Source organism: Gobius niger, assembly GCF_951799975.1.
Source record: "Gobius niger genome assembly, chromosome: 6".
Lineage (NCBI taxonomy): Eukaryota > Metazoa > Chordata > Actinopteri > Gobiiformes > Gobiidae > Gobius > Gobius niger.
In genome coordinates, this window is record NC_136857.1 from 20,978,187 (window position 1) to 21,003,163 (window position 24,977).

The 24,977-nt window shown below is 40.1% G+C and overlaps 1 protein-coding gene across 1 annotated transcript; it reads left to right on the forward strand.

Annotated features, from left to right (window-relative positions):
• Positions 1-7,861: 7,861 nt before the first annotated feature.
• atp13a2 (ATPase cation transporting 13A2) lies at positions 7,862-23,419 on the forward strand. Its single transcript, XM_079557553.1, has 29 exons — positions 7,862-7,957; positions 10,607-10,683; positions 11,504-11,671; positions 11,942-12,000; positions 12,067-12,136; positions 12,212-12,291; positions 13,093-13,170; positions 13,797-13,866; positions 13,958-14,092; positions 14,204-14,270; positions 14,486-14,617; positions 15,917-16,078; positions 16,162-16,272; positions 16,515-16,561; positions 16,635-16,823; positions 16,891-17,097; positions 17,387-17,488; positions 17,559-17,703; positions 19,139-19,250; positions 19,331-19,455; positions 20,945-21,120; positions 21,231-21,323; positions 21,409-21,488; positions 21,561-21,713; positions 22,159-22,255; positions 22,332-22,555; positions 22,632-22,783; positions 22,922-23,094; positions 23,179-23,419. The coding sequence occupies exons 1-29, from the start codon at positions 7,945-7,947 to the stop codon at positions 23,344-23,346; spliced, it is 3,465 nt and encodes a 1,154-aa protein (XP_079413679.1). The 5' UTR covers positions 7,862-7,944; the 3' UTR covers positions 23,347-23,419.
• The last annotated feature ends 1,558 nt before the right edge of the window (positions 23,420-24,977 follow it).

Consider the following 24,977-nt stretch of genomic DNA (forward strand, 5'->3'; position numbering starts at 1 on the left):
TTAAATGAAAATAAGCTCTTTCACTACATGTTTCACACCTTTTAATATTACTTTGGTTTCAAAGTACAAAGAGACGAGTCAAATCTTTTTATTAAACATATTAATACAGTTACAAAAAGCAGAGAATCAGGAAGAAGGGAGTGTCTCACAAACTGCTGAGTTCATGGACAAACCCAAATGTCCTGGTTACAGTTTATAACAGTCAGCAAGTGTGAACAGACGGCTCCAAAGACACACTTACGTTACAGCACAGCAGTCAGTCATTCAGTCATTCACCCACACACTCTCTCCACTCACACATCTACACTGGAGGCAAGGCGGGTCAAGTGTCTTGCCCAAGGACACAACGACAGTGTGCACTGCCAGTAACTGAGATTGAACCACCAACCGTTGAATTAGAGGTTCAACTCTACCAGCTGAGCCACTGCTGCCCCAAAACAACAACAACAACCCCCCCATGGGGGGACGACTGTCCCACAAACGCGAGCAACAGAGACATGAAACTTTTTGGGTCAGTTTGTCTTAAAGTCTCACAGTTATGACACGAAGAAGAACAATAGAGAGTCATTGTTCAACACACACAGATACTTTTACATTGAGAAAACTGGAGACACAGATACTTACCACAAAGCACACACAAATACTATTACTATTACTACTACTACTACTACAAAACAGGAAATATGTTTTTTGCCTTTTTGTTTTTAAAGCACACACAAATACATAAATAATACTACTACAAGAAATATGTTTTTTGTCTTTTGGATTTTAAAAGCACACACTACTACTACTACTAATAATAACAATAATAATAGAAATACTTTTGGTGTTTTTAAAGCATAAACAAATACTACTACTACTACTACTGCTACTGCTATTGGACTACTACTACTACTTCTACGACTGCCACTGTACTACTACTACAAATACTAAAAACAGAAATACTTTTGGTGTTTTTAAAGCACACACAAATACTACTATTACTAGATATACCTTTGGTGTTTAATACTACTACTACAACTACTACTACTACTACAATAACTACTACTACTAGATATACTTTAGGTGTTTTTAAGAACACACTACTACTACTACTACTAGATATACTTTTGGTGTTAAGAACACACTGCCACTACTACTACTATTACTACTACTACTATTACTACTACTACTACTACTACTACTACTACTACTACTAGAATTTTTTTTGTTTTTTTTAAGAACACACTACTACTACTACTACTACTACTACTACTACTACTACTACTACTACTACTATACTTTTGGTGTTTTAAGCACACGTAGGAACGACTGAGTTCAGGCTCTAGAGGTCAAAGGTCGGCGCGTGGAGGTTGGTAAATGTGGCCGTTACAGACTTTCTGAGTCTAAAACTTAGTCCTCGTCTGACTCACGGTCCTGGAGCACGTGGGGGTGGAGGAAGTAACGGGTGAAGCCCTTGAACGTCCCAGCAGAAGTGGAAGGAGCGTCGGAGCCGTCTTCAGAAAAGGAGAGGCGCGGGCGTTTGGCGTCGTCCTCCTCGTCTTCGTCATCTTCATCCCTGCTGCGCTTGGATCCGCCGAGGGGCAGAAAGTCCAGAGCAGGGCCTGAAGACAACTCCGGGACGGGACGGGAGGGTTCCACAAACATCCTCTGCAGGGCGCGGAAGGCTGGAGGCAGGGGTCGCCGCGGTGCGGAATGGTTCAGGGGAAGAACCACCGGCTCCACAGACTGAGCAGGACGGGCCAGAAACTCGTCTCCAGGCACGCACTGGTCTTCATCTTCCTCTGAAAGACGACCGTCGTCCATGTCCTCCTCCTCTGAAAGACGACCGTCGTCCATGTCCTCCTCCTCTGAAAGACGACCGTCGTCCATGTCCTCCTCCTCTGAAAGACGACCATCGTCCATGTCCTCCTCCTCTGAAAGACGACCGTCGTCCATGTCCTCCTCCTCTGAAAGACGACCGTCGTCCATGTCCTCCTCCTCTGAAAGACGACCATCGTCCATGTCCTCCTCCTCTGAAAGACGACCGTCGTCCATGTCCTCCTCCTCTGAAAGACGACCGTCGTCCATGTCCTCCTCCTCTGAAAGACGACCGTCGTCCATGTCCTCCTCCTCTGAAAGACGACCGTCGTCCATGTCCTCCTCCTCTTCATCGCTGTTCTCTTCGTCGTCTTCCTCTTCCTTTGGAGGGGCCAAAGACTCTTCTCCAGGCACGCACTGGTCTTCTTCCTCCTCCTCCTCCTCGATGAAGAAGACGTCCTCTTCGTCCTCCCAGTACTCCACCTCCACCTCATCCTCCTCGTCGTCCTCCTCTTCATCATCTTCCTCTTCCAACGCACGCAAGAAAAAAAGACCCCCAAGACCCCCAAACTCACCTACGTCGTCCTCGTCTGCGTCGACCACGTCCTCCGGGGCGTCCCACGTGTCGTCCCACAGAAGGAACCACGGAGCGTCCACAGGGTCTGAAACAGACAAACATGAGCAACAGCACAAACCAGTGTTCATTTTCACAACATATTTTCATTTAGTTTTAGTCTTAAGTCTTTTGATGGAAATGTCCTTTAATTTCAGTCAAGATTTAGTCAAATAATTCTCTTCTTCTTTAGTCGAGTTTTTGTTGAATAAATGAATTGAAGACAAATTTAGATGACTTTGCATATATAATGTTTATTATAATCATATATTATTAAGGTCCTCTGCTTCATGGAGCCTCTCCCACATGAACAAAGCTCACAGCTGTGCCTTTGGCAGTGAATTTTTACTTCTGCACTTAAACTCAACTGTCAGCGGAAGTTTGGATGATTTTAGTCTCTTCATTTCATTTTTATCTAGTCATATTTTCGTCGACGAAAATAGCTGGACATTTGACATAGTTTAAGTCTCAAAAAAGAACTTTGAATTTAGTTTTAGTCCAGTTGGCACGAACGAATGTAATAACCAATTCATGTTAATTAGCTTCCATAAATGAACAATAATAAGTTTAAAATGACTGACCTTAATCTGGCATGTCTTGCCAAAGTTCACAGGGCACCTGGTAGTGCCAGTCAAACCTAAGAAGCATCAAAAGTTGACTACTTTTTCAGCAAAGCAAATGCATTTCTGAGAAATAATCTAGAATGTTGAACTGGAAAGGTTTACATCAAACACCAATGAATTTCGACGCCCAAAAACTAAAATACCTCTGTTTTCCAACAAATTCCTTGATGATGTTTTACTTAAGAATCCTACTGATGAATGTCAGCAGTTTGTATCAGGTATTAACCGTGTCCAAAAAAGAAACAGACGATTGAAAGTTACCAAGTAAGCAACGAGTCTCAAGACTGACCTTTTCACTAGCCTTACCACTTAGGGCCACTACAACGACGCCGTGAAACTAAATTACTTCATGTTTCTAACAAATTCCTTGATAACTTTTTACTTAGGACTCCTACTGATAAATATAAGCCATTTTTATCAGGTATTAACCATGCTCAAACAAGAAATCGTCGAGTGAAAGTTACTAACCCCTCTCACCTGACCAATTCCATTAGCTTCAACTTGACCACTTTAGACCAAAATTTTAGCATTAGCAAACGCCGCATTGCCCTCACACGGACAAAACTGGTACTAACAAAGAAAATCCCTGCTATTTTAGTGATATTTGTTGATATACAGTATTGTAAAGACACTTACCCCCAGGGAAGCGGTCCAGAGTCCATGCCATGATGATCAGTCAAAGTTGAGCGTTTGTTCGTAAATCTGGAAAACAAAAAAACACATACAAGCACAGAAACAAAGTGTTAGAAAGCGTTTTGAATGTGTCTAAGACTAAGAATTGACATAAACTTGGTGAGAAATTACGATACAGACCTCTCGTGTAATCTCTCTCTCGGGTGTCGCAGTGACAGGAATGATTTTCCAGCAACTCGCAGTTTATATAGCGCATCTGTCGCCATGACAACGACGTCAACTTCGACAACGCCATAAAAATAAAATCGAGCTGTAGAAAGGCAAAAATAAAACAAGATTAAGAGCAACGTCCGTATCCTTCTTCTTGATATTAAAAATATTAATAATATTATTTAATTAAATACGAGTCCATTCCTGCAAATAAAAGGAGCGAGGGAGGAATCAGTTGTTGCACCATTAGCCAAGGAGGTTCCAGGTTTTATTTTACTTTGGAGAGCGATTGTGTTTGACAGCCTGTTTTTAGAGGCAAAGCCAATAACCCATTGTGTCTCGCAAGTGAAAAACAGCAATAAGGAAATAGTTTATTTTTATTGAACATTTTCTTGCAAAAATACTTTGTACAAAAACACAAATTGACATAATGAAACGCTTTACGACATGTGACTTAAAAAGTGTAAACAAAGTAATTCACACATTTAACAGAAGAGTACATTTGAAACTGTATGTATGTATGTATGTATGTATGTATGTATGTATGTATGTATGTATGTATGTATGTATGTATGTATGTATGTATGTATGTATGTATGTATGTATGTATGTATGTATGTAAAGTTAAGCCCCTACAAAGGTTAGGGAAACCATTGTCCCTAAGGCGTAAACATTTGAAAATGGGGTCTAGTATTCAACTCTGTGATTAATAAAGTTCCTCCATCAATGAGCAAATATAGTCCAAAATGTGAAAGTTTAGAAATGATGCGGTCACATCAACAAATAGAAAGTAATTTAACTTTTTAATTATACAGCAATTTAATTCAAAAACAATTTCTATTTGAAATTTGCAGTATTTCTTTGTGTGTGATACTTTCTCAAATGGAAAAAGGTTCTGCTCTTGTCTTTTTTTGCCCCGTTTGGCTTTCTTTTTACTGGTCTCCTCCTCTGCCTGTCTGTTCTGTGGCCAGGACAGAGCAAGAGTTTCAGAGGCACTTTTTCCTGTTGGACTGAGCTCCTCGTTGTCCGGGTCTTCGTCCGATGAGAACCCGCCGGTCTCTCCCTCAGGACCCTCCTTAGACCCCATAGCGCCAGGCTTCGTCCCGTATCGCTGCTTTAGACGCTCACGAATCAGCTTTAACCAGCTCCAGTTTGAAAGAGCATGCTTTTCACGCTTCTGTTGAAAGAAATTGGTAAAAAGTTGAGAATTGCAGTTGAATGCACTTTCTTCAGTTGCCGTACAATCATAAAGACAAAAAAGATGAAAAAAATAACTTTATTTACACCACACATGAGTTTGTTTGTGTGTTTCTTTTATTTTTTTATTTTTTTATTTCTTACCTCTTTCTGTTTCTGTTTGTAGTTTTCCTGTTCTTCCACCCACGCTGCTCTCAGAATCTCTTCATGCTCCTCACACACTATGTATCCATCAGTACTACAAAAACATGCAAAACAATAAATCCCATGTCCTTTGAAATGCAGATGAAAAGAGCCAAGGTGCAGATGGTGATTTTAGTAAAATTGTTACAGTGTTACGGCTCTTACACGGCATGCGAGTATCCTCCGTGGAAGTCGAACCCCGTCACAGCAGGAGCAGCGTCCAGATTGAGTTTTCTAGAGACTCTGTGAAGATTTGGCAACTTCAGATGAACACAGCCCACCGGCAACATGCAGGGCTTAAAGAGGTAGTAGTCTATTTTTATTTGTGAAAATATCTGGACATTTTAGATACAGGTTTAGTCTCATAAAAAAAACTTTGAAGGTAGTTTTAGTCCAATTTTAGTCTCTCAAAATATGACTTTGACTACAATTATGGCTAAATATTTTACTCTACCATAAATGAACAATAATACGTTTAAAACAACTGACCTTAGTCTGGCATGTCTTGCCAAAGTTTACAGGACATCTGGTAGTGCCAGTCAAACCTAAAAAGCATCAAAAGTTAACTAAAGCAATATCAATCTACTATTTCAGCATAGTAAACGTGTTTGAGAAAAAATTTAATGTTGGACTGGAAAGGATAACATCAAACACCAATGAATTTCGAAAAAAAATTCCAAAAAATTCCTTAATGACGTTTTACCTCAGACTCAATGACAATGACAATGGCCACCACTACCTACGATTTGAGAATCTGATGAGATCATGAGCATTGAGCAGACCTCCTCTCCTTCACCTCTCCTCTGCCCTCTGAGCCGCTGCGAGTTCTGCTACCACTCCGGACTGGGCGTGCACGGCTGGGATCCGGGGTCCGACTGACAAACAGGAGAAGTTCAGGGAAGGGAAAAAGAAACATCTATTCCTACAATCTTGTATGACAAATTAAGTCCATTTCCATTCATCAATATGTCAATTGGTTTGCATATATGCAAATTGCTCCGGTTTTGAGCAATGAGACAAAACAATAAACAAGACAATGTAAAGTTCAAGCACATTAAGTATTCAGGCAAATATAATGTCCATATAAATAGGTGGGGTTCCTCCATGGACAGGGCTGAAGACCACCACTACACCAACGATAATTTATAATAACAAGATTTAGTTGCTGTGTAGAGTACATTTCCTACAAAGAAGTCAGCCTGTAGCCGCATAGGTGGCAGACCCAGGGGTAGGGTGTGTTGTGGGCCTGAACATTGACTGATGATGGTCAGTCTGCCCAGTCCTGCGCCTTGTAGGAGCTTCAAATGACATCAGGACGTTCTGTGTCCCCTTGGAGTCGATATTCTCAGCTCCTTTGACAGTAAATGATGGGTTGTTGACCAATTTTATAGAAAATAAATTAAAAAGCTATATTACTACGCCATAGTATTAAACTTCAAAAAGTTAGACTGCGACCCATAGATAAACATGCAAACAACAGGAGCCGCTACAGTAAAATGCCATTGAAGCTTGTAATAATTTTAAGTGGTGACTCATCTGCCGTATGTAATGAAAGGGGAATCAAAGCATTTGTAATAAAAAATTGAAAATGCCTGACATCAATTAAATTCAATGCAAAAACAAATCTGGTTCTTTGTTGCAGTGCAATTTGAAAAGGTTTCAGAAATATACATGTATATTTAAAGTTGCCAAAACAACTCTTTGATTCTGGCTCATAGTGGCATCACAATCACAATATTAATTTGCATGATGTAAAAACTGTTTATGTTTTGGTTCTCAAATGATAATCCTAAAAAAATTTGCCTTGCCATAATCTAAATTTTGTAAGTTTGTAACATCTTGAAGGTGAGGGAGTCTCTCTCTGTTTTTTTAATGAGAGAGTTCAAAATAGAACCTGTTTTCAATCAAGTCCTAATTACAGCCAGCGCAGACACCTCTTGCTCTGTCAATTCTGGAGATGGTGAGCTATGTGTCCACAGTAGGCTACTTATGTCTATCCATGTTGAGCTGTGTTTGAGTTACCTGCTTTTGTAAGCCGCATAATGCACAACTTGTAGAGTCTGAATATTTTTGATCATACTGCCTCACTCTAACCAAAGCAGTTCACTTGGCAACATTGTAAAAGTGAAACATTATCAAAAAAGAACAACCAAAATGGCTGTTCTAACTCAAAAGCAACTAATGTTGAAGCTGTTCTGTTTCAAGGCATTAACACTTGATTGAAAATAAGTAAATGAAAATGAGCCAATAGGGCCTCTTTGAGACTATATAATTCTATAATTTGGAATTCATATCTTACTGAACATGATCAACTTGACCTTCGGTACCACCACGCCTTGAACGAAAGGTTTTGATGTAGACCTAAAAGGTGCTACATTATGTCTGAACTGTGTGTAAACGTGTCTAAATCAGTAGAGTTAAAGTACGCACAACCACAGAAGCAGGCAGCCTACCTCTCCACATTCTAGGTGGAAAGGGTGACTATTTATTTGTGTTTTGTATTTATTATTACAACGTATGGTTTCATCCTCCAGTATTGGTCGTATTAATTCTGGACCATGTGACTTCCCGTAGCAGTAGGCTGGCTCGGTGATGTATGTTTTGAAACGCTATTAGTGCTGCTGTAATGCAAGAGAACATGCCGTGAATAAAGCTGATGTGAAGGCTGTCAGCGTTTGGACCAGGATGGACAGGCGTGGTAAGTGTGTCGGATCGCCTGTAAAGTCACAGAGACACAGAAGGGCTCACAGACCATGTACACACACTGATGCTAACTGTTAGCTTTGCAATAGCAACACAAGGGAATCTGTGGCTGTCATGCTTTGCTAGATAAAAGTTCTTGTGTTGTTTTACCTTTTATAGTGATATATGGAAAATAACATGTTAGGATCATAATCTAATATCATTCACAGTAGTAGGTCTTTGGCTGTTTTGCTTATAGTCCACAGTTGAAATGTTTGGATATGAATCATGTTTAATGAGCTGCCTTCTGTCTATTTATTCTGTAATTGTACAATGGGAACACAGTGACATCACTTGATGATGAAGTACATGTGTTATTAGTTCTTTTGTATGCTCGATCACCAATCAGTCTTATTTGAAAGATTTTGTACAGACTGCCACTCTTGTTAATTTCCAGTAATTGTGAAGACTGCTATCTGTTGTGCTACTCTCCTCTCACTTGCCAATAAATGTGGTTCATTCTTCAGTTATTATGATCATTAGAATATGTCACATACTTATTTTCAGCCCTGGTAACACATCAAGAATCGGAAATGACAAAAGAAAAGGTGATGCTGGTAATATTGCAACAGCTGTAGTTGTGTTTAATTTATAGATTAAAAGAAAAATGCTAAATGTTAATTGTTTTGTCTAAAGTAAACTGTTCCATAGACTGACCCCTATCTATTAGTCCTTGCCTTCGGCTTTTGGAAAATCCCAGTTCCTCTGAGATTATGTAGATTCTCTTGAATCTGGATTGTATGAAACCATTTGTATTTTCAGTGGTGTTCACTGTTCAGCTGACTTGTCTTGTGCTTGTCTGAGTCTTACTGCAGACTCAGTTCCTTTTACCCCCCCAGATTTTAAGTTGTAACCGAAACCACCTGATGTAACAACACAGCAAGTGGTAATCTACTTGAAGTTACTGTGTCTTGTTGTTTTGTCTGCGGCTACCTGAGACGGGTCACGTGAAGAATGTTCATGATTGTCATGAAACATTTTTCTCTCTGGGATTTGTGTCTGCCAGCTGATGATTCAAAAACATATGAATAGTCAGCTAGCAGCAGTTTTCAGATGATCATCTCCCACAGTCATGTGCATCTTGGCAAAAGTGGTGACTTTATGGATATTTTTTATGGGAATTTATGATTGGCTTTTGATTAATCATTGAATTCCCTTCATCATTCCCAGAGTAAAATTCCTTGTCAAGTGAAAGATTTATTGTGTTGAGTTTGAATCTGCTAAGAATTGTAGTAAGTCCCTTGTGGTTTGGCTTTATGAATCCAACAAAGGGTAAGGAACTTGGAGTTACTAGATTTCAAATGATTCATGTATTTATCTACAATTCATGTAGTTTCTTTAAAAAAAAAAAAAAGAAAAAAAAATCAAGATTTTGTTGTTGCACTCTTAAAGGTTTAACTTGTTTACATGGGTTTGTTGTTGTTAATATCTTCTGTATATCTTGCATCAGGATGACATGCACCTGTTCTTGCAGACTTGTTTGTTTGCATTCTTAAAAGGAGGTGCAATTAGTCCTTACAGTACTAGATGATTATGTGTTACAGAAAGAAAACAAAATGCCTTCAGGAAAAAAAAAAGCACAGGAAGTGTCCACTGAAAACACACGTACTATTTACATGTGTGTACATTTATAGGCATAGTCGACACCTGATTGTACTGTTAAGGTATAGCCTCTCCTTTGTAGGCCTATATATATATAACAATCATTTTATTATCCAGTTTTAAAAGCAGAAAGATTACAGAGAGGAAAAGAGACACACACAAAAAACATATTTGAGTCTAGAACCTTTTGGACATTCACTCCCCTCGCGCGCTGCTGCTTTGATCTAGTGATGTGTCCCAGTTTCGGATGGGAGGTGTTCTCCGGGCAGAAGTGAAACGCTGGTTTTCTGAAAGTAGAGAGAAAGGGAGGACGGAGCGTTGAGCCGGTTGGGCAGGTCGTACAGCGGCGGCTCTCCCCGTTGTGCGATGCAGATCCACCGCAGGCAGGGAACACGGGGCAGGTGCGCGCTCAGACTACTTGGATGTACATTTTTTGTGCAGTATTTACACTAATTTCAAAATGAACTAATACACGATTGTGACGGCCGCCTTCAAGCAATGTCCGATATTGCGATGCGGAAATGTCGCTCCAGCTTTTGTGCTGCAGCTTGTGTTTCTTTTTTATTTCTTTACGGGATGTTTACGAGCCTTGTAAATGTTAAAGGTTTCGAAAACATAGGATCTACGACTGCTATAAAGTGGTCTTGTAATGTTCTCTCTGGTAAATGTACTGGTTTATCCATTGTCTTATCTCTTGCCTTTTATGTCACCCACGCAAACAGAGATCTTATGACAGGAAATCAAATAAAAATAGAATAGGTATAGGCTTAAACCACTTCTTTGTTATAGTCGTTGGTTTCGATTTCGGTCTTCATTTGTGAATAAACTTCACATTTTCACCATTGTCTACTTCTTGACTGTTAAATCTAAACGAATGCCTTTCAAGAACAGTATAGTTTCACACTTTTACAGCACTTTTAACCGGTAATTGTGTTCTACTATGTAAACATTAATGACAGATGTTTGCACAGTGTTGTGTGTTCACTGTATTACCATTTTGCAGGCAGCCGAGGGGAGCCTCCGAGTGAGCTGCCCACTCCCTGTGCTCACTGCCCTCTGCTCTGCCCAGACTCACACATGGTAAGATTGTTTGACCATTTTTTTTTTAAGTTGCATGGTCAACCATAACCGGTTAATGTGTGTATATGTGTCTTTATTTTCCCTTTAACTTACCTTTATAGAATGTTTTTTGTGAATGAAGTGCTGTTCGTCAAATTGTGGTCATATGTTGAGAATAAAATGTGTTAAAATTAAAAAAAATAACATTTAGACATTGTGACTTCAAGTGTATCTGGAAATGGTGGAAGCCGGGTCAGCTGTGGCCGCATCCACTCCCCCTAAGTCAGGGGTGTCCAAACTTTTTTCATGGGGGGCCGCATCCTGAAGCGAACACAGGGTGAAGGGCCATAGTTCGGAGGTTAGTGCCGCAAAACCTTTGACTAGCAGAGGTTTTAATTGTGCCCCACACTTTTATTTATGCTCAAAACCTTCATGCCAGCTCAGTCTCACAGTAAAAGGTTAGTTGTTTGGTTAGAATTGTGTAGAATTATTACATTTCAAATAAAAAGGACTATCTCTGATGATGTGTCCCGATTCAGCAAGAAGGCAGAGGGCCACCAAAAATTGGTCTGAGGGCCGCATTTGGCCCCCGGGCTGCACTTTGGACACCCCTGCCCTAAGTGAAGGAGTTGAAATAGGCTTCCAGCTTGTATGTTACTCTTACCGTAGAGAGAGAAGAGAATGAGGTGAACTCGAACAACCCTGTCCAGTTAAAGGCTTTGAAATGCTTTACTACTAAACATGCAGTCACATGAAATGCTTGTGGGGCAGGTTTTGGAGATTTGCCTGATGACAGGTCTTGTGGCTCTGAGCGTGTTTTCATGATGTGTCATTGTTGCAGGATATGAAGGGCTATAAGTGGGTGCGGTGGCGCGTGTGGCTGTGCCGGGTCCTGGCCATACTGACTGGGGGCCTCTTTGCTTTGTTGCTTTACTGGCGCCCTCAACTGGGGGTCCGTGCCCGCTGCACACCTTGTCCTTTGGTACTGGCTGATGTCCTCCTCATACAAGTAATTCTCTACCTACAGAACGCACCTTTACACTGTTGTTGTAAGAAGTAATCCAGAAAAAAGAAGTAGCACATGACTAATACGATTATTATCATTAGTAGTAAGTGTTTCTTTATTATTAGCTGAAGGGCAGATGTTATTTAACCGTGGTTTTGAAATAGGTTCAACTGTTAGAAATTATTTTCTTATTGTTGTGACTGGTGTCAATGAAAGAGAGACTTCTGAACTGTAAAAGCAAAATGTATTACGCCCGACTTTTTTGCCCCTCAGGACAGTGGTGGCAAGCAACATGTGATTAAAGTGCTAACTGAGGAGATGGAGGAGGGGAGGTAGGCCACATATGTCACTGAAATCTAGCATGTAATGATTGCTTATTGTGTTGTTTGTCTTTGCAGTTGGGAAATGTTGGGAGAGGTAGATGATAATGAGTCAAGAGACACCGTTCAACTGTACCAGGAGGACCAGGTACAAAAAGACCAAGGCTGAGTGTTAACCTGTGAAATTGGTTAACAAAAAAAAAACTTTATTTTTGTCCCCCAGAAAGCGGTATTGCGGTACTACCTTCTTGAAGGTCTGCGATATGTGTGGCTAGACAGGAAGGGATTGTTTGTCCGTGTTAGGTACTGAGTCACCTCTATCTCCTTTACATGTTAAAAGAATCAATTTAGGCTACAAAGAAAAGCTAGATGGTTGGTATGGCTGGGTCAGTCCAAAGACTTGCTCCTCGGATATCAGATATCAAATTAAATCAACCCTTTTAGCAACCAATATGAAAACCAAGTTGCTACGGTATGATAAAACATGCCAAGTCAAAGCTAAATGTGTTTGTTTTTTAGCTGATGTTACCCTTATATAAAGCCTATGACATTTTTAATGTTTCTTTATTGAAATGTTGGGTCATATTTCACTGCTCTTTTTACTTAAAGGCACACTGCGTAACATTTTGGACTATACTGTTGCCGTCAAAACATAACAAAATTTTTTGCCAATGAGCAGCTCAACACAGAAAATGCTGTTTTTGCAGTGTGTAATCAAAGAATGGATATGGATGAGGACCTGACCTATTTAAATCTCAAATTCTGCTGCTCTCAATGGAGGTGTACCCGCTCCCAGTAAAGTTACCGTTATGCCTTAAGAGAGGCGAGCCGCTCACAGCAAAGGCTCATGTTTGTTTGTACATTGATAAGGTATTTTTCAATGATGAAAATATCTGTCAAAAAATTAAAGCTTGTATTTCAATATTATGTATTGGGTAAAATTTCACGCAGTGTGGCTTTAAACATATATATTTTTAAAAAGCGCTGAGGCTGTACTGGTACATCTATGATTAGCATCCTGAACATTTAATTTTGTTCAACTGTTATCACCGATAACATAATAGGATTTAAAATACAGTCAACTCCTGTTTTTCTCCCTTGTAGTATCCTCAATGAGGACTGGACCTGCAAAGATTTGCATGGATTCAAAAAAGGTCTTGGCCCACTGGAGCAGATCTTCAGGTGAAATTAATAGACACATGTAATTCACACATGCTTGAGTGGAGCAGGTGGAACTGTTGAATGTTTCTATGTTGCCAAGTTCAGGATGGTTGTAGTGCATTTTTCTTTTTTATTATCTAATTCAGTGTTTTTCAACCACTATGCCGTGGCACACTAGTGTGCCTTGAGATATTGTCTGGTGTGCCTTGGGAAATTGTCCAATTTCACCTAGTTGGTTTAAAAAAAAAAAAAGTCTTCAAACTATATGAATTATTATCTGCAAATAATGTGCCATTGTGGAGTCTCTGTGCTGTGTAGTGATCGGCAGAGTAACCATGTAAAACTCTTCCATGTCAGTAAGTGACCGCAGAGAGAATTAGTGATGCATGAATGCGACAGGTGGTGGTAACAGTGGCATTCCTATTAAAGACACAACTTCATATTGTGACTATAGGCTACAGAGTTACATTTTCAAACATTTTCTGCTGGTGGTGTGCCTCGGGATTTAATCGATGGAAAAAAATGTGCCTGGGCTCAAATAAGGTTGAAAAACACTGCTCTAATTATCAAACTTTTGGGCCAATTGGGCCACAGAGCACCCTAACCTTGATGCAGTTCTTAATCTTTCCTGTCCTTTTTTCTCCCAGGAGGAGAGTGTATGGTTCCAACCTTATAGATGTGCCTGTTAAATCTTATATTCAACTCCTTTTTGAAGAGGTAAGACAGACACCACTTTGGATAATTACACACCTTAAGATACAATTTTTGAAACTGTGACCCACTTACACCTGCCCTCTTTCTCTACCAGGTCCTCAATCCCTTCTACATTTTCCAATTGGCTAGCTTCATCCTGTGGATGCTGGATCATTATTATTACTATGCTATATGTATAATGGTGATCTCATTCATCTCCATTGGTGTTTCACTTTATATGATCCGAAAGGTATGCTTAGAAATATTGTAATTGATTTTGTATATTATTTACTATCAGCATTAACTATTACTATTACTATTCTTACTATTGCATGCACATAAACATGTTTTATCTTTTCAGCAAAGCGTTACTCTTCACAACATGGCTCGTCTGGTCGTGGATGTAAAGATCAGCAAAAGCTCAGGAGGTGAGACAATGCTCAAACATAAAGAAGACATTAAATACTATTAGGACATAAAGTTCATAAAGATTATTTTCAGTCTAAAATGCTAATACGGTATAATGCTGTGGTATGCACTGTGACCAGTTAAGGCAATAAAACCAGCATCGCTCTGACCCTAAATTGGAAAAACAGTACAGTGTGTGTTATGTGACAGCATGTTAATGGCAATGTTGTGTTAGAGGAGCAGATTGTGAGCTCAGTGGACCTGGTTCCTGGAGATTGTATACTGATCCCTGCAGAAGGCCTGCTGCTGCCCTGTGATGCTGCGCTGCTGTCTGGGGAGTGCCTGGTCAATGAGAGCATGCTCACAGGTAAACGTGTTGTTGGTTCTGTAGTTTCTTTAATGGCTTTGAAAAAGACAATAACTTACTCACTAACTTGTTATTAATTTGGTTTCAAAACACCATAAACCATCTTTTAATGCTTCAATACAACAGCCACAGTAAAGGACTCTTATTTGCAGGATATCTTTATCTTGAATCCATCCATCCAAATCCGAAATATCGCAGAAATGAAGCATTTCCTTTCCCATACAGACTTGGAAAAAGTCATTCATGCCCTCATCTTCCCTAGATTAGATCAGTGGTTCTCAACCTGGGGGTCGGGACCCCCATGGGGGTCGCGAGACAAATTTGGGGGGTCGCCAGATCATTTAGATAAAATATACATAATTTCATTAGCATATAATCTTATGTTTTATTGTAGCAAGTGTTTGCAATTTTACCAGAGTGCCATTATTTGATCGTAGTTTCATGAATTTTATTTCAGCCATTTGTTTTTTAAGAATTATGTAGGCTAATGTTCCTATTTTTCACAGTGTGACCCGGGCCGGGGGGGTCACGAACCCCTTTACCTGTTATAATGGGGGTCGCGGCTCCAAAAGGTTGAGAACCACTGGATTAGATTACTGTAATGCCCTCTTGTCTGGTATTAGTAAAAAAGCCCTGAACCGCCTCCAAATGGTCCAAAACGCTGCAGCCAGGCTCTTGAGTGGCACTAACAGATACAACCACATAACCCCAATCTTAGCCTCCCTGCATTGGTTACCAGTAACATTCAGAATTGATTTTAAAATTTTACTTATTGCTTTTAAAGCCCGGAAAGGCCTCGCCCCTCCTTACATCCAGGATATGCTCACACCTTATGTTCCAAGGCGCCCACTGCGTTCCTCTAACCAACACCTTCTCGTTGTCCCCTCAACTAACCTCATCTCCAGAGGAGACCGGGCCTTTGCAGTCAGAGCTCCCATACTGTGGAACTCCTTACCTGCTGAGGTAAAGCAGGCCAATTCTGTGTCAACTTTTAAATCTAAGCTGAAGACGCTCTTTTACAGAAGAGCTTTTTTAACCTAATTTGTTTTACTCTGGATATGTATTATGTATTGTTTTTATATTTGTTATGGTTTTATGTGTTATGCTTTTTTAACTGATTATCCAACGTGGAAAGCACTTTGTAACTATGTTTTATTATGTGTTATTATTGAATGACACTGGCACTACAGCATTTAGCGAATTAAGAATCATTTGACAATTGTCTTTTGAATGTAATTTTTAGCATACCTTTCATAGCATAGGTATTGCTCTGTATTTGAATTTCTTGAATGTTTTTAGGTGAGAGCGTCCCTGTGTTGAAAACTCCTCTGACAGCTGCAGACCGGCGGTACTGCTCTGAGACAGAGCGTCGACACACTCTGTTCTGTGGCACTCAGGTCATCCAGGGCAAAGGAGGAGGGCCAAATGACGGCCCTGCCATGGCTGTGGTCACCAGTACTGGTATACCTATGTCCAGTACTATTATGTTGACATGATTGTGCATAAGTAAAACATGCTCTCAAACTGTCATCTCGCTCTGATAGGTTATTTCACAGCCAAAGGAGGTCTGGTGAGCTCCATTTTGTATCCACAGGATTCAGACTTCCGCTTCAATCGAGATGCTTCCAAGTTTCTGCTCTTTCTGGGTGCAGTAGGTAAGGAAGTAATATATTTTTTGTACTTGGAATGTCCATTTAGCTCTTTTTATTCATGTTAGTTCTAAGATCCAACACACAGTATGTTCATGTCTTCATAAAGAACATTTCACATAAACACAAGCAGCAGCAGCTGGTCGATATAAACTCTATAAATATAAACTGTATTCCATCACTAACAAACACTTAACTAACCTGCAGGTTTGGTAAGCCCTTGAATTCACTGTTGTCTATTCTTTCAGCGTGCATGGGAACTATTTACAGCATTCTGCTTTTTATCAAATACAAAGTAAGTCTCTACTAGTTTTGACTCATGATTCATTCTGATGGTTCACTCACATATATTCATTAATTGTGCTCAGGCCCCTCTGAAGGACATTTTTGTGCGGTCCCTGGACATTGTGACCATTGTTGTGCCCCCAGCGCTGCCTGCTGCCATCACCACTGCCACTATCTATGCCCAACAGCGACTCAAAAGGTTGAATGTCTTCTGCATCAGTCCTCCTCGCATTAACATCAGTGGCAAGGTTTCAGTTTTCTGCTTTGACAAGGTAAAAAGCAACATGAGCTACAGTGTATGTTGAAGTGCGGTGTTGCTCAGAGATTATGTCCTTGTAGACTGGGACTCTGACGGAGGATAGTCTGGACATGTGGGGAGTGATGGAGAGCAGTCATGATGGTTTTTCTGAGCTGGTCTCTGATCCCTCATCGCTGCGTCCTGGGCCCATGCTCTCAGCACTTGCCTGCTGCCATACTCTCACTATTCTGCATGGAAACCCTCTGGGAGACCCTCTGGAGCTCAAGATGGTCCAGTCCACCGGCTGGGTAATTTTCCGTCATATGGTTTATTATCTGTGGTTTTCAGGAGGTACTGAGGATTTATTTTACTTAGAGATCATTTCATTCATGCTTTAAGTTAGTAATGCTTTTAAATTGTATGTTTTTTGGACGTGGTTTACACCTGTTATAGAAGTAAATTAGTTCACTTTAGATATATCTAGACCCTGCTTAGTCCGTATCTGGTCATGATCCAGGCCTGGTGGTACGTGGAAGATCTTTTTATTTTTTTCTTGTTTTTTGTCTAACCCATTTCCACATCTTATTTAATTTGCAGACTCAAGATGAGCCAAACGGGAATGGGCAGATTCTTAATTCTGAGTTTGGAGGTCACACAGTGTTGGCAGTGATGAATCCTCCCAGTCAGCAGGACACGACCGTAGGCAGTCGCAGTATAAGCAGGAACACAGCTGTGTTATAGTGCAACAGTTTTGTGTGTTTGTTTGCAGGCAGTGGCTATTATTCGCCGCTTTCCTTTCAGCTCCGCCCTTCAGAGGATGAGTGTGGTGACCGTGGCTCCAGGGGGACACTCTGTGGTAGCTTTTCTCAAAGGATCTCCTGAGATGGTGGCTAGCCTATGCAAAGAGGAAACTGGTTAGAAACAAGTTTGTATCTTTACCCAAAATGTGTTATGTATAACACTGCCAGTACAACGGCTTCTTTGAAGCCTTATCTTTTTTTCTTTTTAGAAACATTTTCTTTATGTTTTTTACCCTTTTTTGGTTAGTCCTTGTCTAGATCTACTCAAGTCATATTTTGGTTTCATTTTGGACTTGGGCCCTATACTATAAAGCTGGATTAGCATCGTTGTAGATCTCTATGATAATATGCCCTGAAGTTCTCCAACATCAGGCCTTCTCGTGGACCTCATGGTGATTTGGTCACCTTTTGTGCTGTTGATTTTATTGCCATCGCAGCGCTTGTTGCGTTCCCATAAGTGCTGTTGCAGCTTTGGCCTGTAGGGGCAGCAAATAATGAGATGCACAATTTGCTGGAAAGGCTGGAATTTTTCAGACCTTTGGCATCTGTGAATTTTATGTTTCGGACCTTTTGATTTAAAGTTTGAGAACCCCTACCCTACATCATAAAAAGACTGCTTTTTGACCAATCACAGGGGTAAGTATTCTGCAAACTCTTCTAGTGAATGGAGTGGACTGGAGTGAAGAGTGGAGAAAAAATGTGTAAAAATATGTATATTGTAAATTTTAGACTAGTGGTTAGGGAGCACTGCAGATGACTCCGGTCAGAGAATCTTTCTTCAACTTTATTTCAGCAGCGAGGAGTATACAGGTTTCCACGTACGTGTGTGTGTGTGTGGTCTGAATACAGAGAAAACAAAGGGAAATATAGTTATTAAAATACTGGTAATTAAATAATATACATAAATAAAATAACTATGCCTAGTGTCCTCATTACGCTTAGCACAGTGCAGAAATTATGATTTCCAGCAAAAGTAGTGGACAACTTAGAAACACAACAAGGTAATAAGAACACATTTCAAAATAATTGTTTAACACAGTAAACATGACGTCCAAATACGCAGCCTTGTGCAAAGTTGTTAATTGGTCATGCATCAATAATACACATCAGCTAGCACAAGCGACAGAAACATCAAACATTCTCACCACCTTGCTCCCCAAATGTCCTACGGCAAGCAACAAAAACTCACCTGGGGTTCATAAACGCACACAAAAGTAAAGGAAAAGAGGTCCTTTCATCTGCTCTCATCCCTGAGCACGATGCACAGTTCACACGATGTGGCGTTAAAGCACACTTTAGAAAACTCAGCGCTGAACAAATAGGCTTTCAGACAAATATGAACATACATATCTCTCATGTCTGGGAAGGGAAACCTATCCTGGATAAGTTCAACCAGCTTTGTAGTATTGAGCCCTGATATAGTCCTTATATAGATCTGTTTTACATCTGGTGGCCCTTTATAAAGCTAAATACATCCTAAGGATCACATCCTGGTCTCTGGTGAGAAATGTTTGTAAAAGCTGTGACTCCACTTCATTTATTTTTTTAGTGCCGGTGCAGTTTTCAACCACGCTGTCAAATTTCTCCAAAGACGGGTTGAGGGTTCTAGCTCTTGGATACAAACCATTAGATGTAGCTACGGACTTGAATACTATTGAAAGGTGAGTCATCAATGTGTAAAATATTTATATTTATATTTATTTCACAAAGATATTTATACAGTGATGTATTCGTTCTGAAGAGAGGACGTGGAGAAAGACATGCACTTCTTGGGATTCCTGATGATGAAGAACCTGGTGAAAGCGGAGAGTCCCCAAGTGATCAACATGCTTAACATGGCCAGTCTGCGCACCATCATGGTCACTGGTGCGGTCTCTTCATCCCCTCAACATTAACATTGTTGTGTTATACAGTCGAGCAGGACAGGCCTGTCTCTAGTTACACCTCCCTGGTCCGTCCTGCTCTAAGCTCTTTTAGCAGGGTCTTGATCTAATCAATATTCTCTGCTCTATCAATGAGTGTATAGCCCTATTACGTACTGTGGCTCTCCTTTTAAGTGCCCAGAATCAACTACTCCTGAAGTTCCACTCCTTGGTTTCTCAGGATAGTAACTAGGATGACATGTGATTATACTAATTACTTACTAACCACTGTGTCACTGGCTCTGTGCCCTGATGCGCTCACTGACGGCTCAAAATCCATTAATGGATTTTTGCTGCCCCAGAGGGTCCTCTATTCGGTACCAAGAGATGTGTTCCCAGTGTGTAAGTGCCCAAATGCACCCACATTGCAGGAGTTGATCCTGTGATCTACAGATTCTCAGAAAATGACCCTCGACCAGGGCTGGATCACTTAAAAAACGCAAAAATTCAAAGTCACTCAAAAACTTTAGTTTTGAATATTTATTTAGTATGAGAAAAAAAAGAGTTCACAAAAATGCCTTCACTCGCAGGTGAGGTCTACAATGATGTAGCGATGTCTTCTTCCCCAGAGGTCAGCTGACTGACTCCGCCCGGAATACGGGGTATATAGTCTGTTCTGACCCGCCTGAGGCTGTTTTACTGACAGCATGACATCATATGACACATGGATCATGCATAGTTTTGTCGTTGTTGCAATAACTGGCCCTTAGGAAGCACTTAACCTTTAATTGGTCCTGTCAATTATTATGATTGGTGACCTGACATGATTGACCTGTGAATTAGTCCTATTGGCATGACATCATGTAACTGTTCACATTCATTCATGCACGTGAGATGTGCTTATTTGTATTATTTGTACTACATTACATACTCACTTCCCACAGTATATGGTCACCCCTGAGTATTATAGTGTCCATATAGTGTCTACACTTAACATCCATCACGATAAATACGCTTCTATTTTCAATCAAGATAAATACTCTACTAAAATACGCTATTTTCTATCCTGGTAAATACTCTCTACCATATCACAAACACTTTGGTCTGAATACTCTTTTGATTAGAATACAACAATTGATACATGCAGATTTCTATTCCATCTTCACATTCATCTGATAATCACTATTAAGTGATGCATTTTAGCTCCTCGCATATTTCTAAATTCTCTGACAATTTTACTGTTTGTTTTATTTTATTTTATTTTGTTTTATTTTATTTTATTTTATTTTATTCTTTTGAGTTATAGTTAACCAGCATTAAAGTATTTTCACAAAGGTTTCTGATGTTTTCTATAAACTATAAACATCTTCACTGAAGTGAACCACAAGGCGTCACTCACTCTGCTGCCCTTCACAGCCACAGTTTGCTTTTGTAACAAGCACTGATCATTTTTATAACAGATGATGGTATTTCTCCGTACCCTGTTGTTACAGGTGACAACATATTGACAGCAGTCAATGTAGCAAAGAATTGCGGAATGATTGGATCTGATGAGAAGGTGATCTATGTTAGAGCTTTCCCTCACACTGACCAGTCTCGCCCCACTCTGAGGTTCACTCTGGGGGACGAGGCGGTTGCTTCTCAGGACAACATAGAAGTCATCACCCAAGTAGGTATTTCATTTTTAGAACTGTCTCGTAAAGGGCAGTTCTGGCATCTTACGGTAATTGGTAATTGAAAGAGTCATTTTATCTAAAGCGTTCTGATTTTGTCTGTCAGGGCCTGTATCAGAGTGGCTATAGCTATCATTTGGCCATCAATGGCAAATCTTTTGCTGCTCTTTGTGACTACTTTCCAGAGTACCTGTCTAAGGTAATGTTACTTCATTATCTCAAAGAACATTCTGCAACACAGGTACTTGACTCTAAGGACAATAGTTTTGTGTTTGATTTTGGAGGTTTTAATGAGAACTACAGTCTTTGCTCGCATGGCTCCAGACCAAAAGACCCAGCTGGTGAAAGAACTACAGAAACTCAAGTGAGTTTAAGCCACGCTACAACAATGCTATAATTGCAGTTCACACAATCACTTGTACTTTTGGACCCATAGGTATAAAGTCGGCATGTGTGGAGATGGGGCCAATGACTGCGGGGCACTCCGAGCTGCTGATGTGGGCATCTCTCTTTCTGAAGCAGAGGCGTCTGTGGCCTCACCCTTCACCTCCAAGATCCAGAACATTAGCTGTGTCCCTCTGCTCATCAGGTCAGACTGTGATTCTGTATTGTGCAGATCTGTGGTTCTCAATTTTTGTACCACCTCACAAAATATTTCACCTTCCAAGTACTATCAGGCCAAGTTCAAATGAGGGGTAAGGGTTCCTGGTCAAAAGATATTGACCAGAATATATTTTACATTTTACTTATATAAATATAAATAAAATGTGTCTGTTGTGGAGGTGTTGAGTGTGCTCCCAAATTTTGCAATGCTATGGCTTATTAGGTCTTATATTGCCAAGTAAAGGGTCTAACATAAACCTAAATTGTGTGTTGTGTCTGGGTGTCTAAATCAGAGAAACTCCAGACTTAAATGCATTTCTAAAGCATATGTCTCTGATTTAAAAGGAACTAAGCCAAAAAGAATCCCACGTTTTCCCAAGTTTGAAAAGCACTTGTGTAGTTCATACCGTCTCTACCTGTGTGCTCTGCAGGGAGGGTCGCTGTTCTCTGGTCACATCCTTCAGCCTCTTCAGATATATGGCCATGTACAGCCTCATTCAGTTCTGCTCGGTCCTCATACTCTACTCTGTAAGCGATGCTCTAACGCAGTTTTACAAAGTGCGTCTTTGAGTAACTTATGATGCATGTGTTTTTGTGTATCCAGATGAGGACAAACCTGGCAGACCTGCAGTTCCTGTTCTTTGACTTGGTTCTTGTCACTGTACTGGCTATTGTAATGGGGAAGGGAGGACCAAGTAATGAACTCCATACAACCAGACCCCCAGCCAGTCTGTGGTCTCTTCCTGTCCTGGGCAGCCTCTTGATCCACACCTCCCTCATTATCCTGGGCCAGACTGGAGCGATTCTCTTTACGAGAGCACAGGACTGGTCAGTGCAATAACAAAAATAATGACCTCGCAATGTTTTATACCAGTAAAGTCCAATTCTCCTGTACCATTCATAGGTATGTCCCACTCAATGGAACTGTGCCTGGGGAAGATAACTGGCCGAACATAGAGGACACCAGTATGTTTGCAGTGTCTGGCTTTCAGTACATCTTCATGGCTGTAGTGGTCACTAAGGCCCACCCCCATAAGAAACCGCTCTACTATAACGGTAATGCATTGTGTTTGACATAAGTTTTTTTTTTTTATGTTAATTTATGGGAGACTTTACTCAGGCTACACAAGTAATGCTGCTAACTGTGTTTTTCTGTCTAAATTTAAATAAAACCGTCCGGTTTGCTGTGTGCAGGATGGTTTCTGGTACTGCTGCTGGTCTTCTCTGGACTCATGACCTGGCTAGTAATGTACCCCCTGCCTTTTATGCGTACGTGGCTCAAACTATACGAAGTGGAGGACTTAGGCTTCAAATTTGTGCTTGTTGGGTTTTCTGCCCTCAATTTCTTCACTTGTTTGTTGATGGAAGTAAGTGATCCTTAACTATGTACTCCATATACTGTATTGTAAATTACCTTAATCATGTGAAATTTAATGTTCTTGCTGTTTCAGATGTTGGTAGACATTGGCCTACTGAACTATTTGCGGCTGTTGCGCGGGCAACGTCCTTCTAAGAAACCTTACAAATGCCTGAACGCTCAGCTCTTAGCGTCTCCAACGTGGCCCCCCCTGAACCAGGCCTTGTTCCCCACCCACAATACAATCATGAGTCTGAGTTAGCAGTCTCTCACTACACTCTGGCCTGGTGATGGCAGCGGACTGGACACATTTCTGTATTGTGTGAATAAAATTTATTTTTAGTAAAACAGTGGTTGGCAGTTGTTTTGGTGGAAACAATGTTACTTAAACCATTTGAGCATGTGTTGCATATTTTGTTAGTTGCTCTCATGGCAGCCTTGCCCTCCTCTTTATGCACAATACTCAGTAGATTTAGGCAAATTCATCCAAGTCCTAAACAGTATGGTAATTTTTAATTATACAAGGGAAAAACTAAGATGTGGTTTTCAATGCCATAATTGTGTGTAACTCTCGTTCAGGTGTGTACCATAGATGGTAAAGTAGGTATGAGGCCAGTTTCAAAAACTTGTTACAATCCTGTTTATATTTCCAGAACAATGAGTAGGTTTTCTAAAGGCCAAATTACTCAAAAAAAAAAAGTAAATTCTTCCTTGTCCAGTGGATATTAACAGTGTTATCAAAATCTACAAAGGGTTTTGTTATCAAATACAACCTTTCACATTGACAAATTGGGCCTGGTCATCGCCATTGAGTTCCAAAGCTTCACACATTTGTTGCAAATCATTTTATTAAATCAGTTATGTACAGGCAGTTTCATTCAGTTCATTTCCTGCCGATGGCTTTTCCAAACTGAAAATGAACAGACTAGACTCGAGTTCTGATACTAACTACAGCAAAATAAGACACCAGTGATACGGTGTGACACAGGAGGCACAAGCTGTATTCAATAGTTTCTACTGAAAATGTGCACCACTCAGTATGGCTTTAAGATTCTACACTGAACTGAAATACCAGCTGCATGATTCACAAGTGAGACATAGTCCAATGAACAGGTACATGTTTCTGTGGAGAAAGTTCCAGAATAGTGCTGTCACACTTCTAGACCAACTTTAACATTTGCTTTTTAAGCGTTCAAAATTACAATCTTTGTTCATTTCATTCATTCAGTCTCAATCACTTGTACCTGAGATCCTATGTACATCAGTGACAGATGAGATGAAGACTATTGCCACAAAAAAATAGAAATTCTTTCCAGACCTGGCTTTAACCGTCTCCTTTAAATAATCTTTAATCCATAGGCTATATGTACATTTTAAAAATGGTTTTGGTTGATCATTAAAACACTGACTTTCATATCATTCATACAAAAGGCATAAACTTAAAATGCACCAAATATCCATCCTCATGTTATTTTTAAATAGAAATTACAACTCTGGGGAAGACAGCTAAAAAAGCTTTTAAAAAAACGTAAACAAAGCTCAACATTAATACAACTTGACAAGCAACCTTCACCGTACAATCACTTTTGATTAAAAAAATGGCATTGCACATACTCTTACTAGGGACACGCTGACAGTATTTGCTAATAAAAATACAAGTCTTGGGATGTGTTGTTTTACATCCAAAACTGCAATGACCTCATGGTCTTTTCACATGTTCAACCAATAACCCACATGTGCAGTTATAAAAAGCTCACTTTTCTAATATTATGAATTCCTGTTAGAATAATACTGTTCAAAAGAACTCACTATTATAAAAACATGGAATAGGCCTGTGCACTGTTGGAATAAAATAATGTAAAATCTTTGCAGTAGATTAACAACAAAAATAAA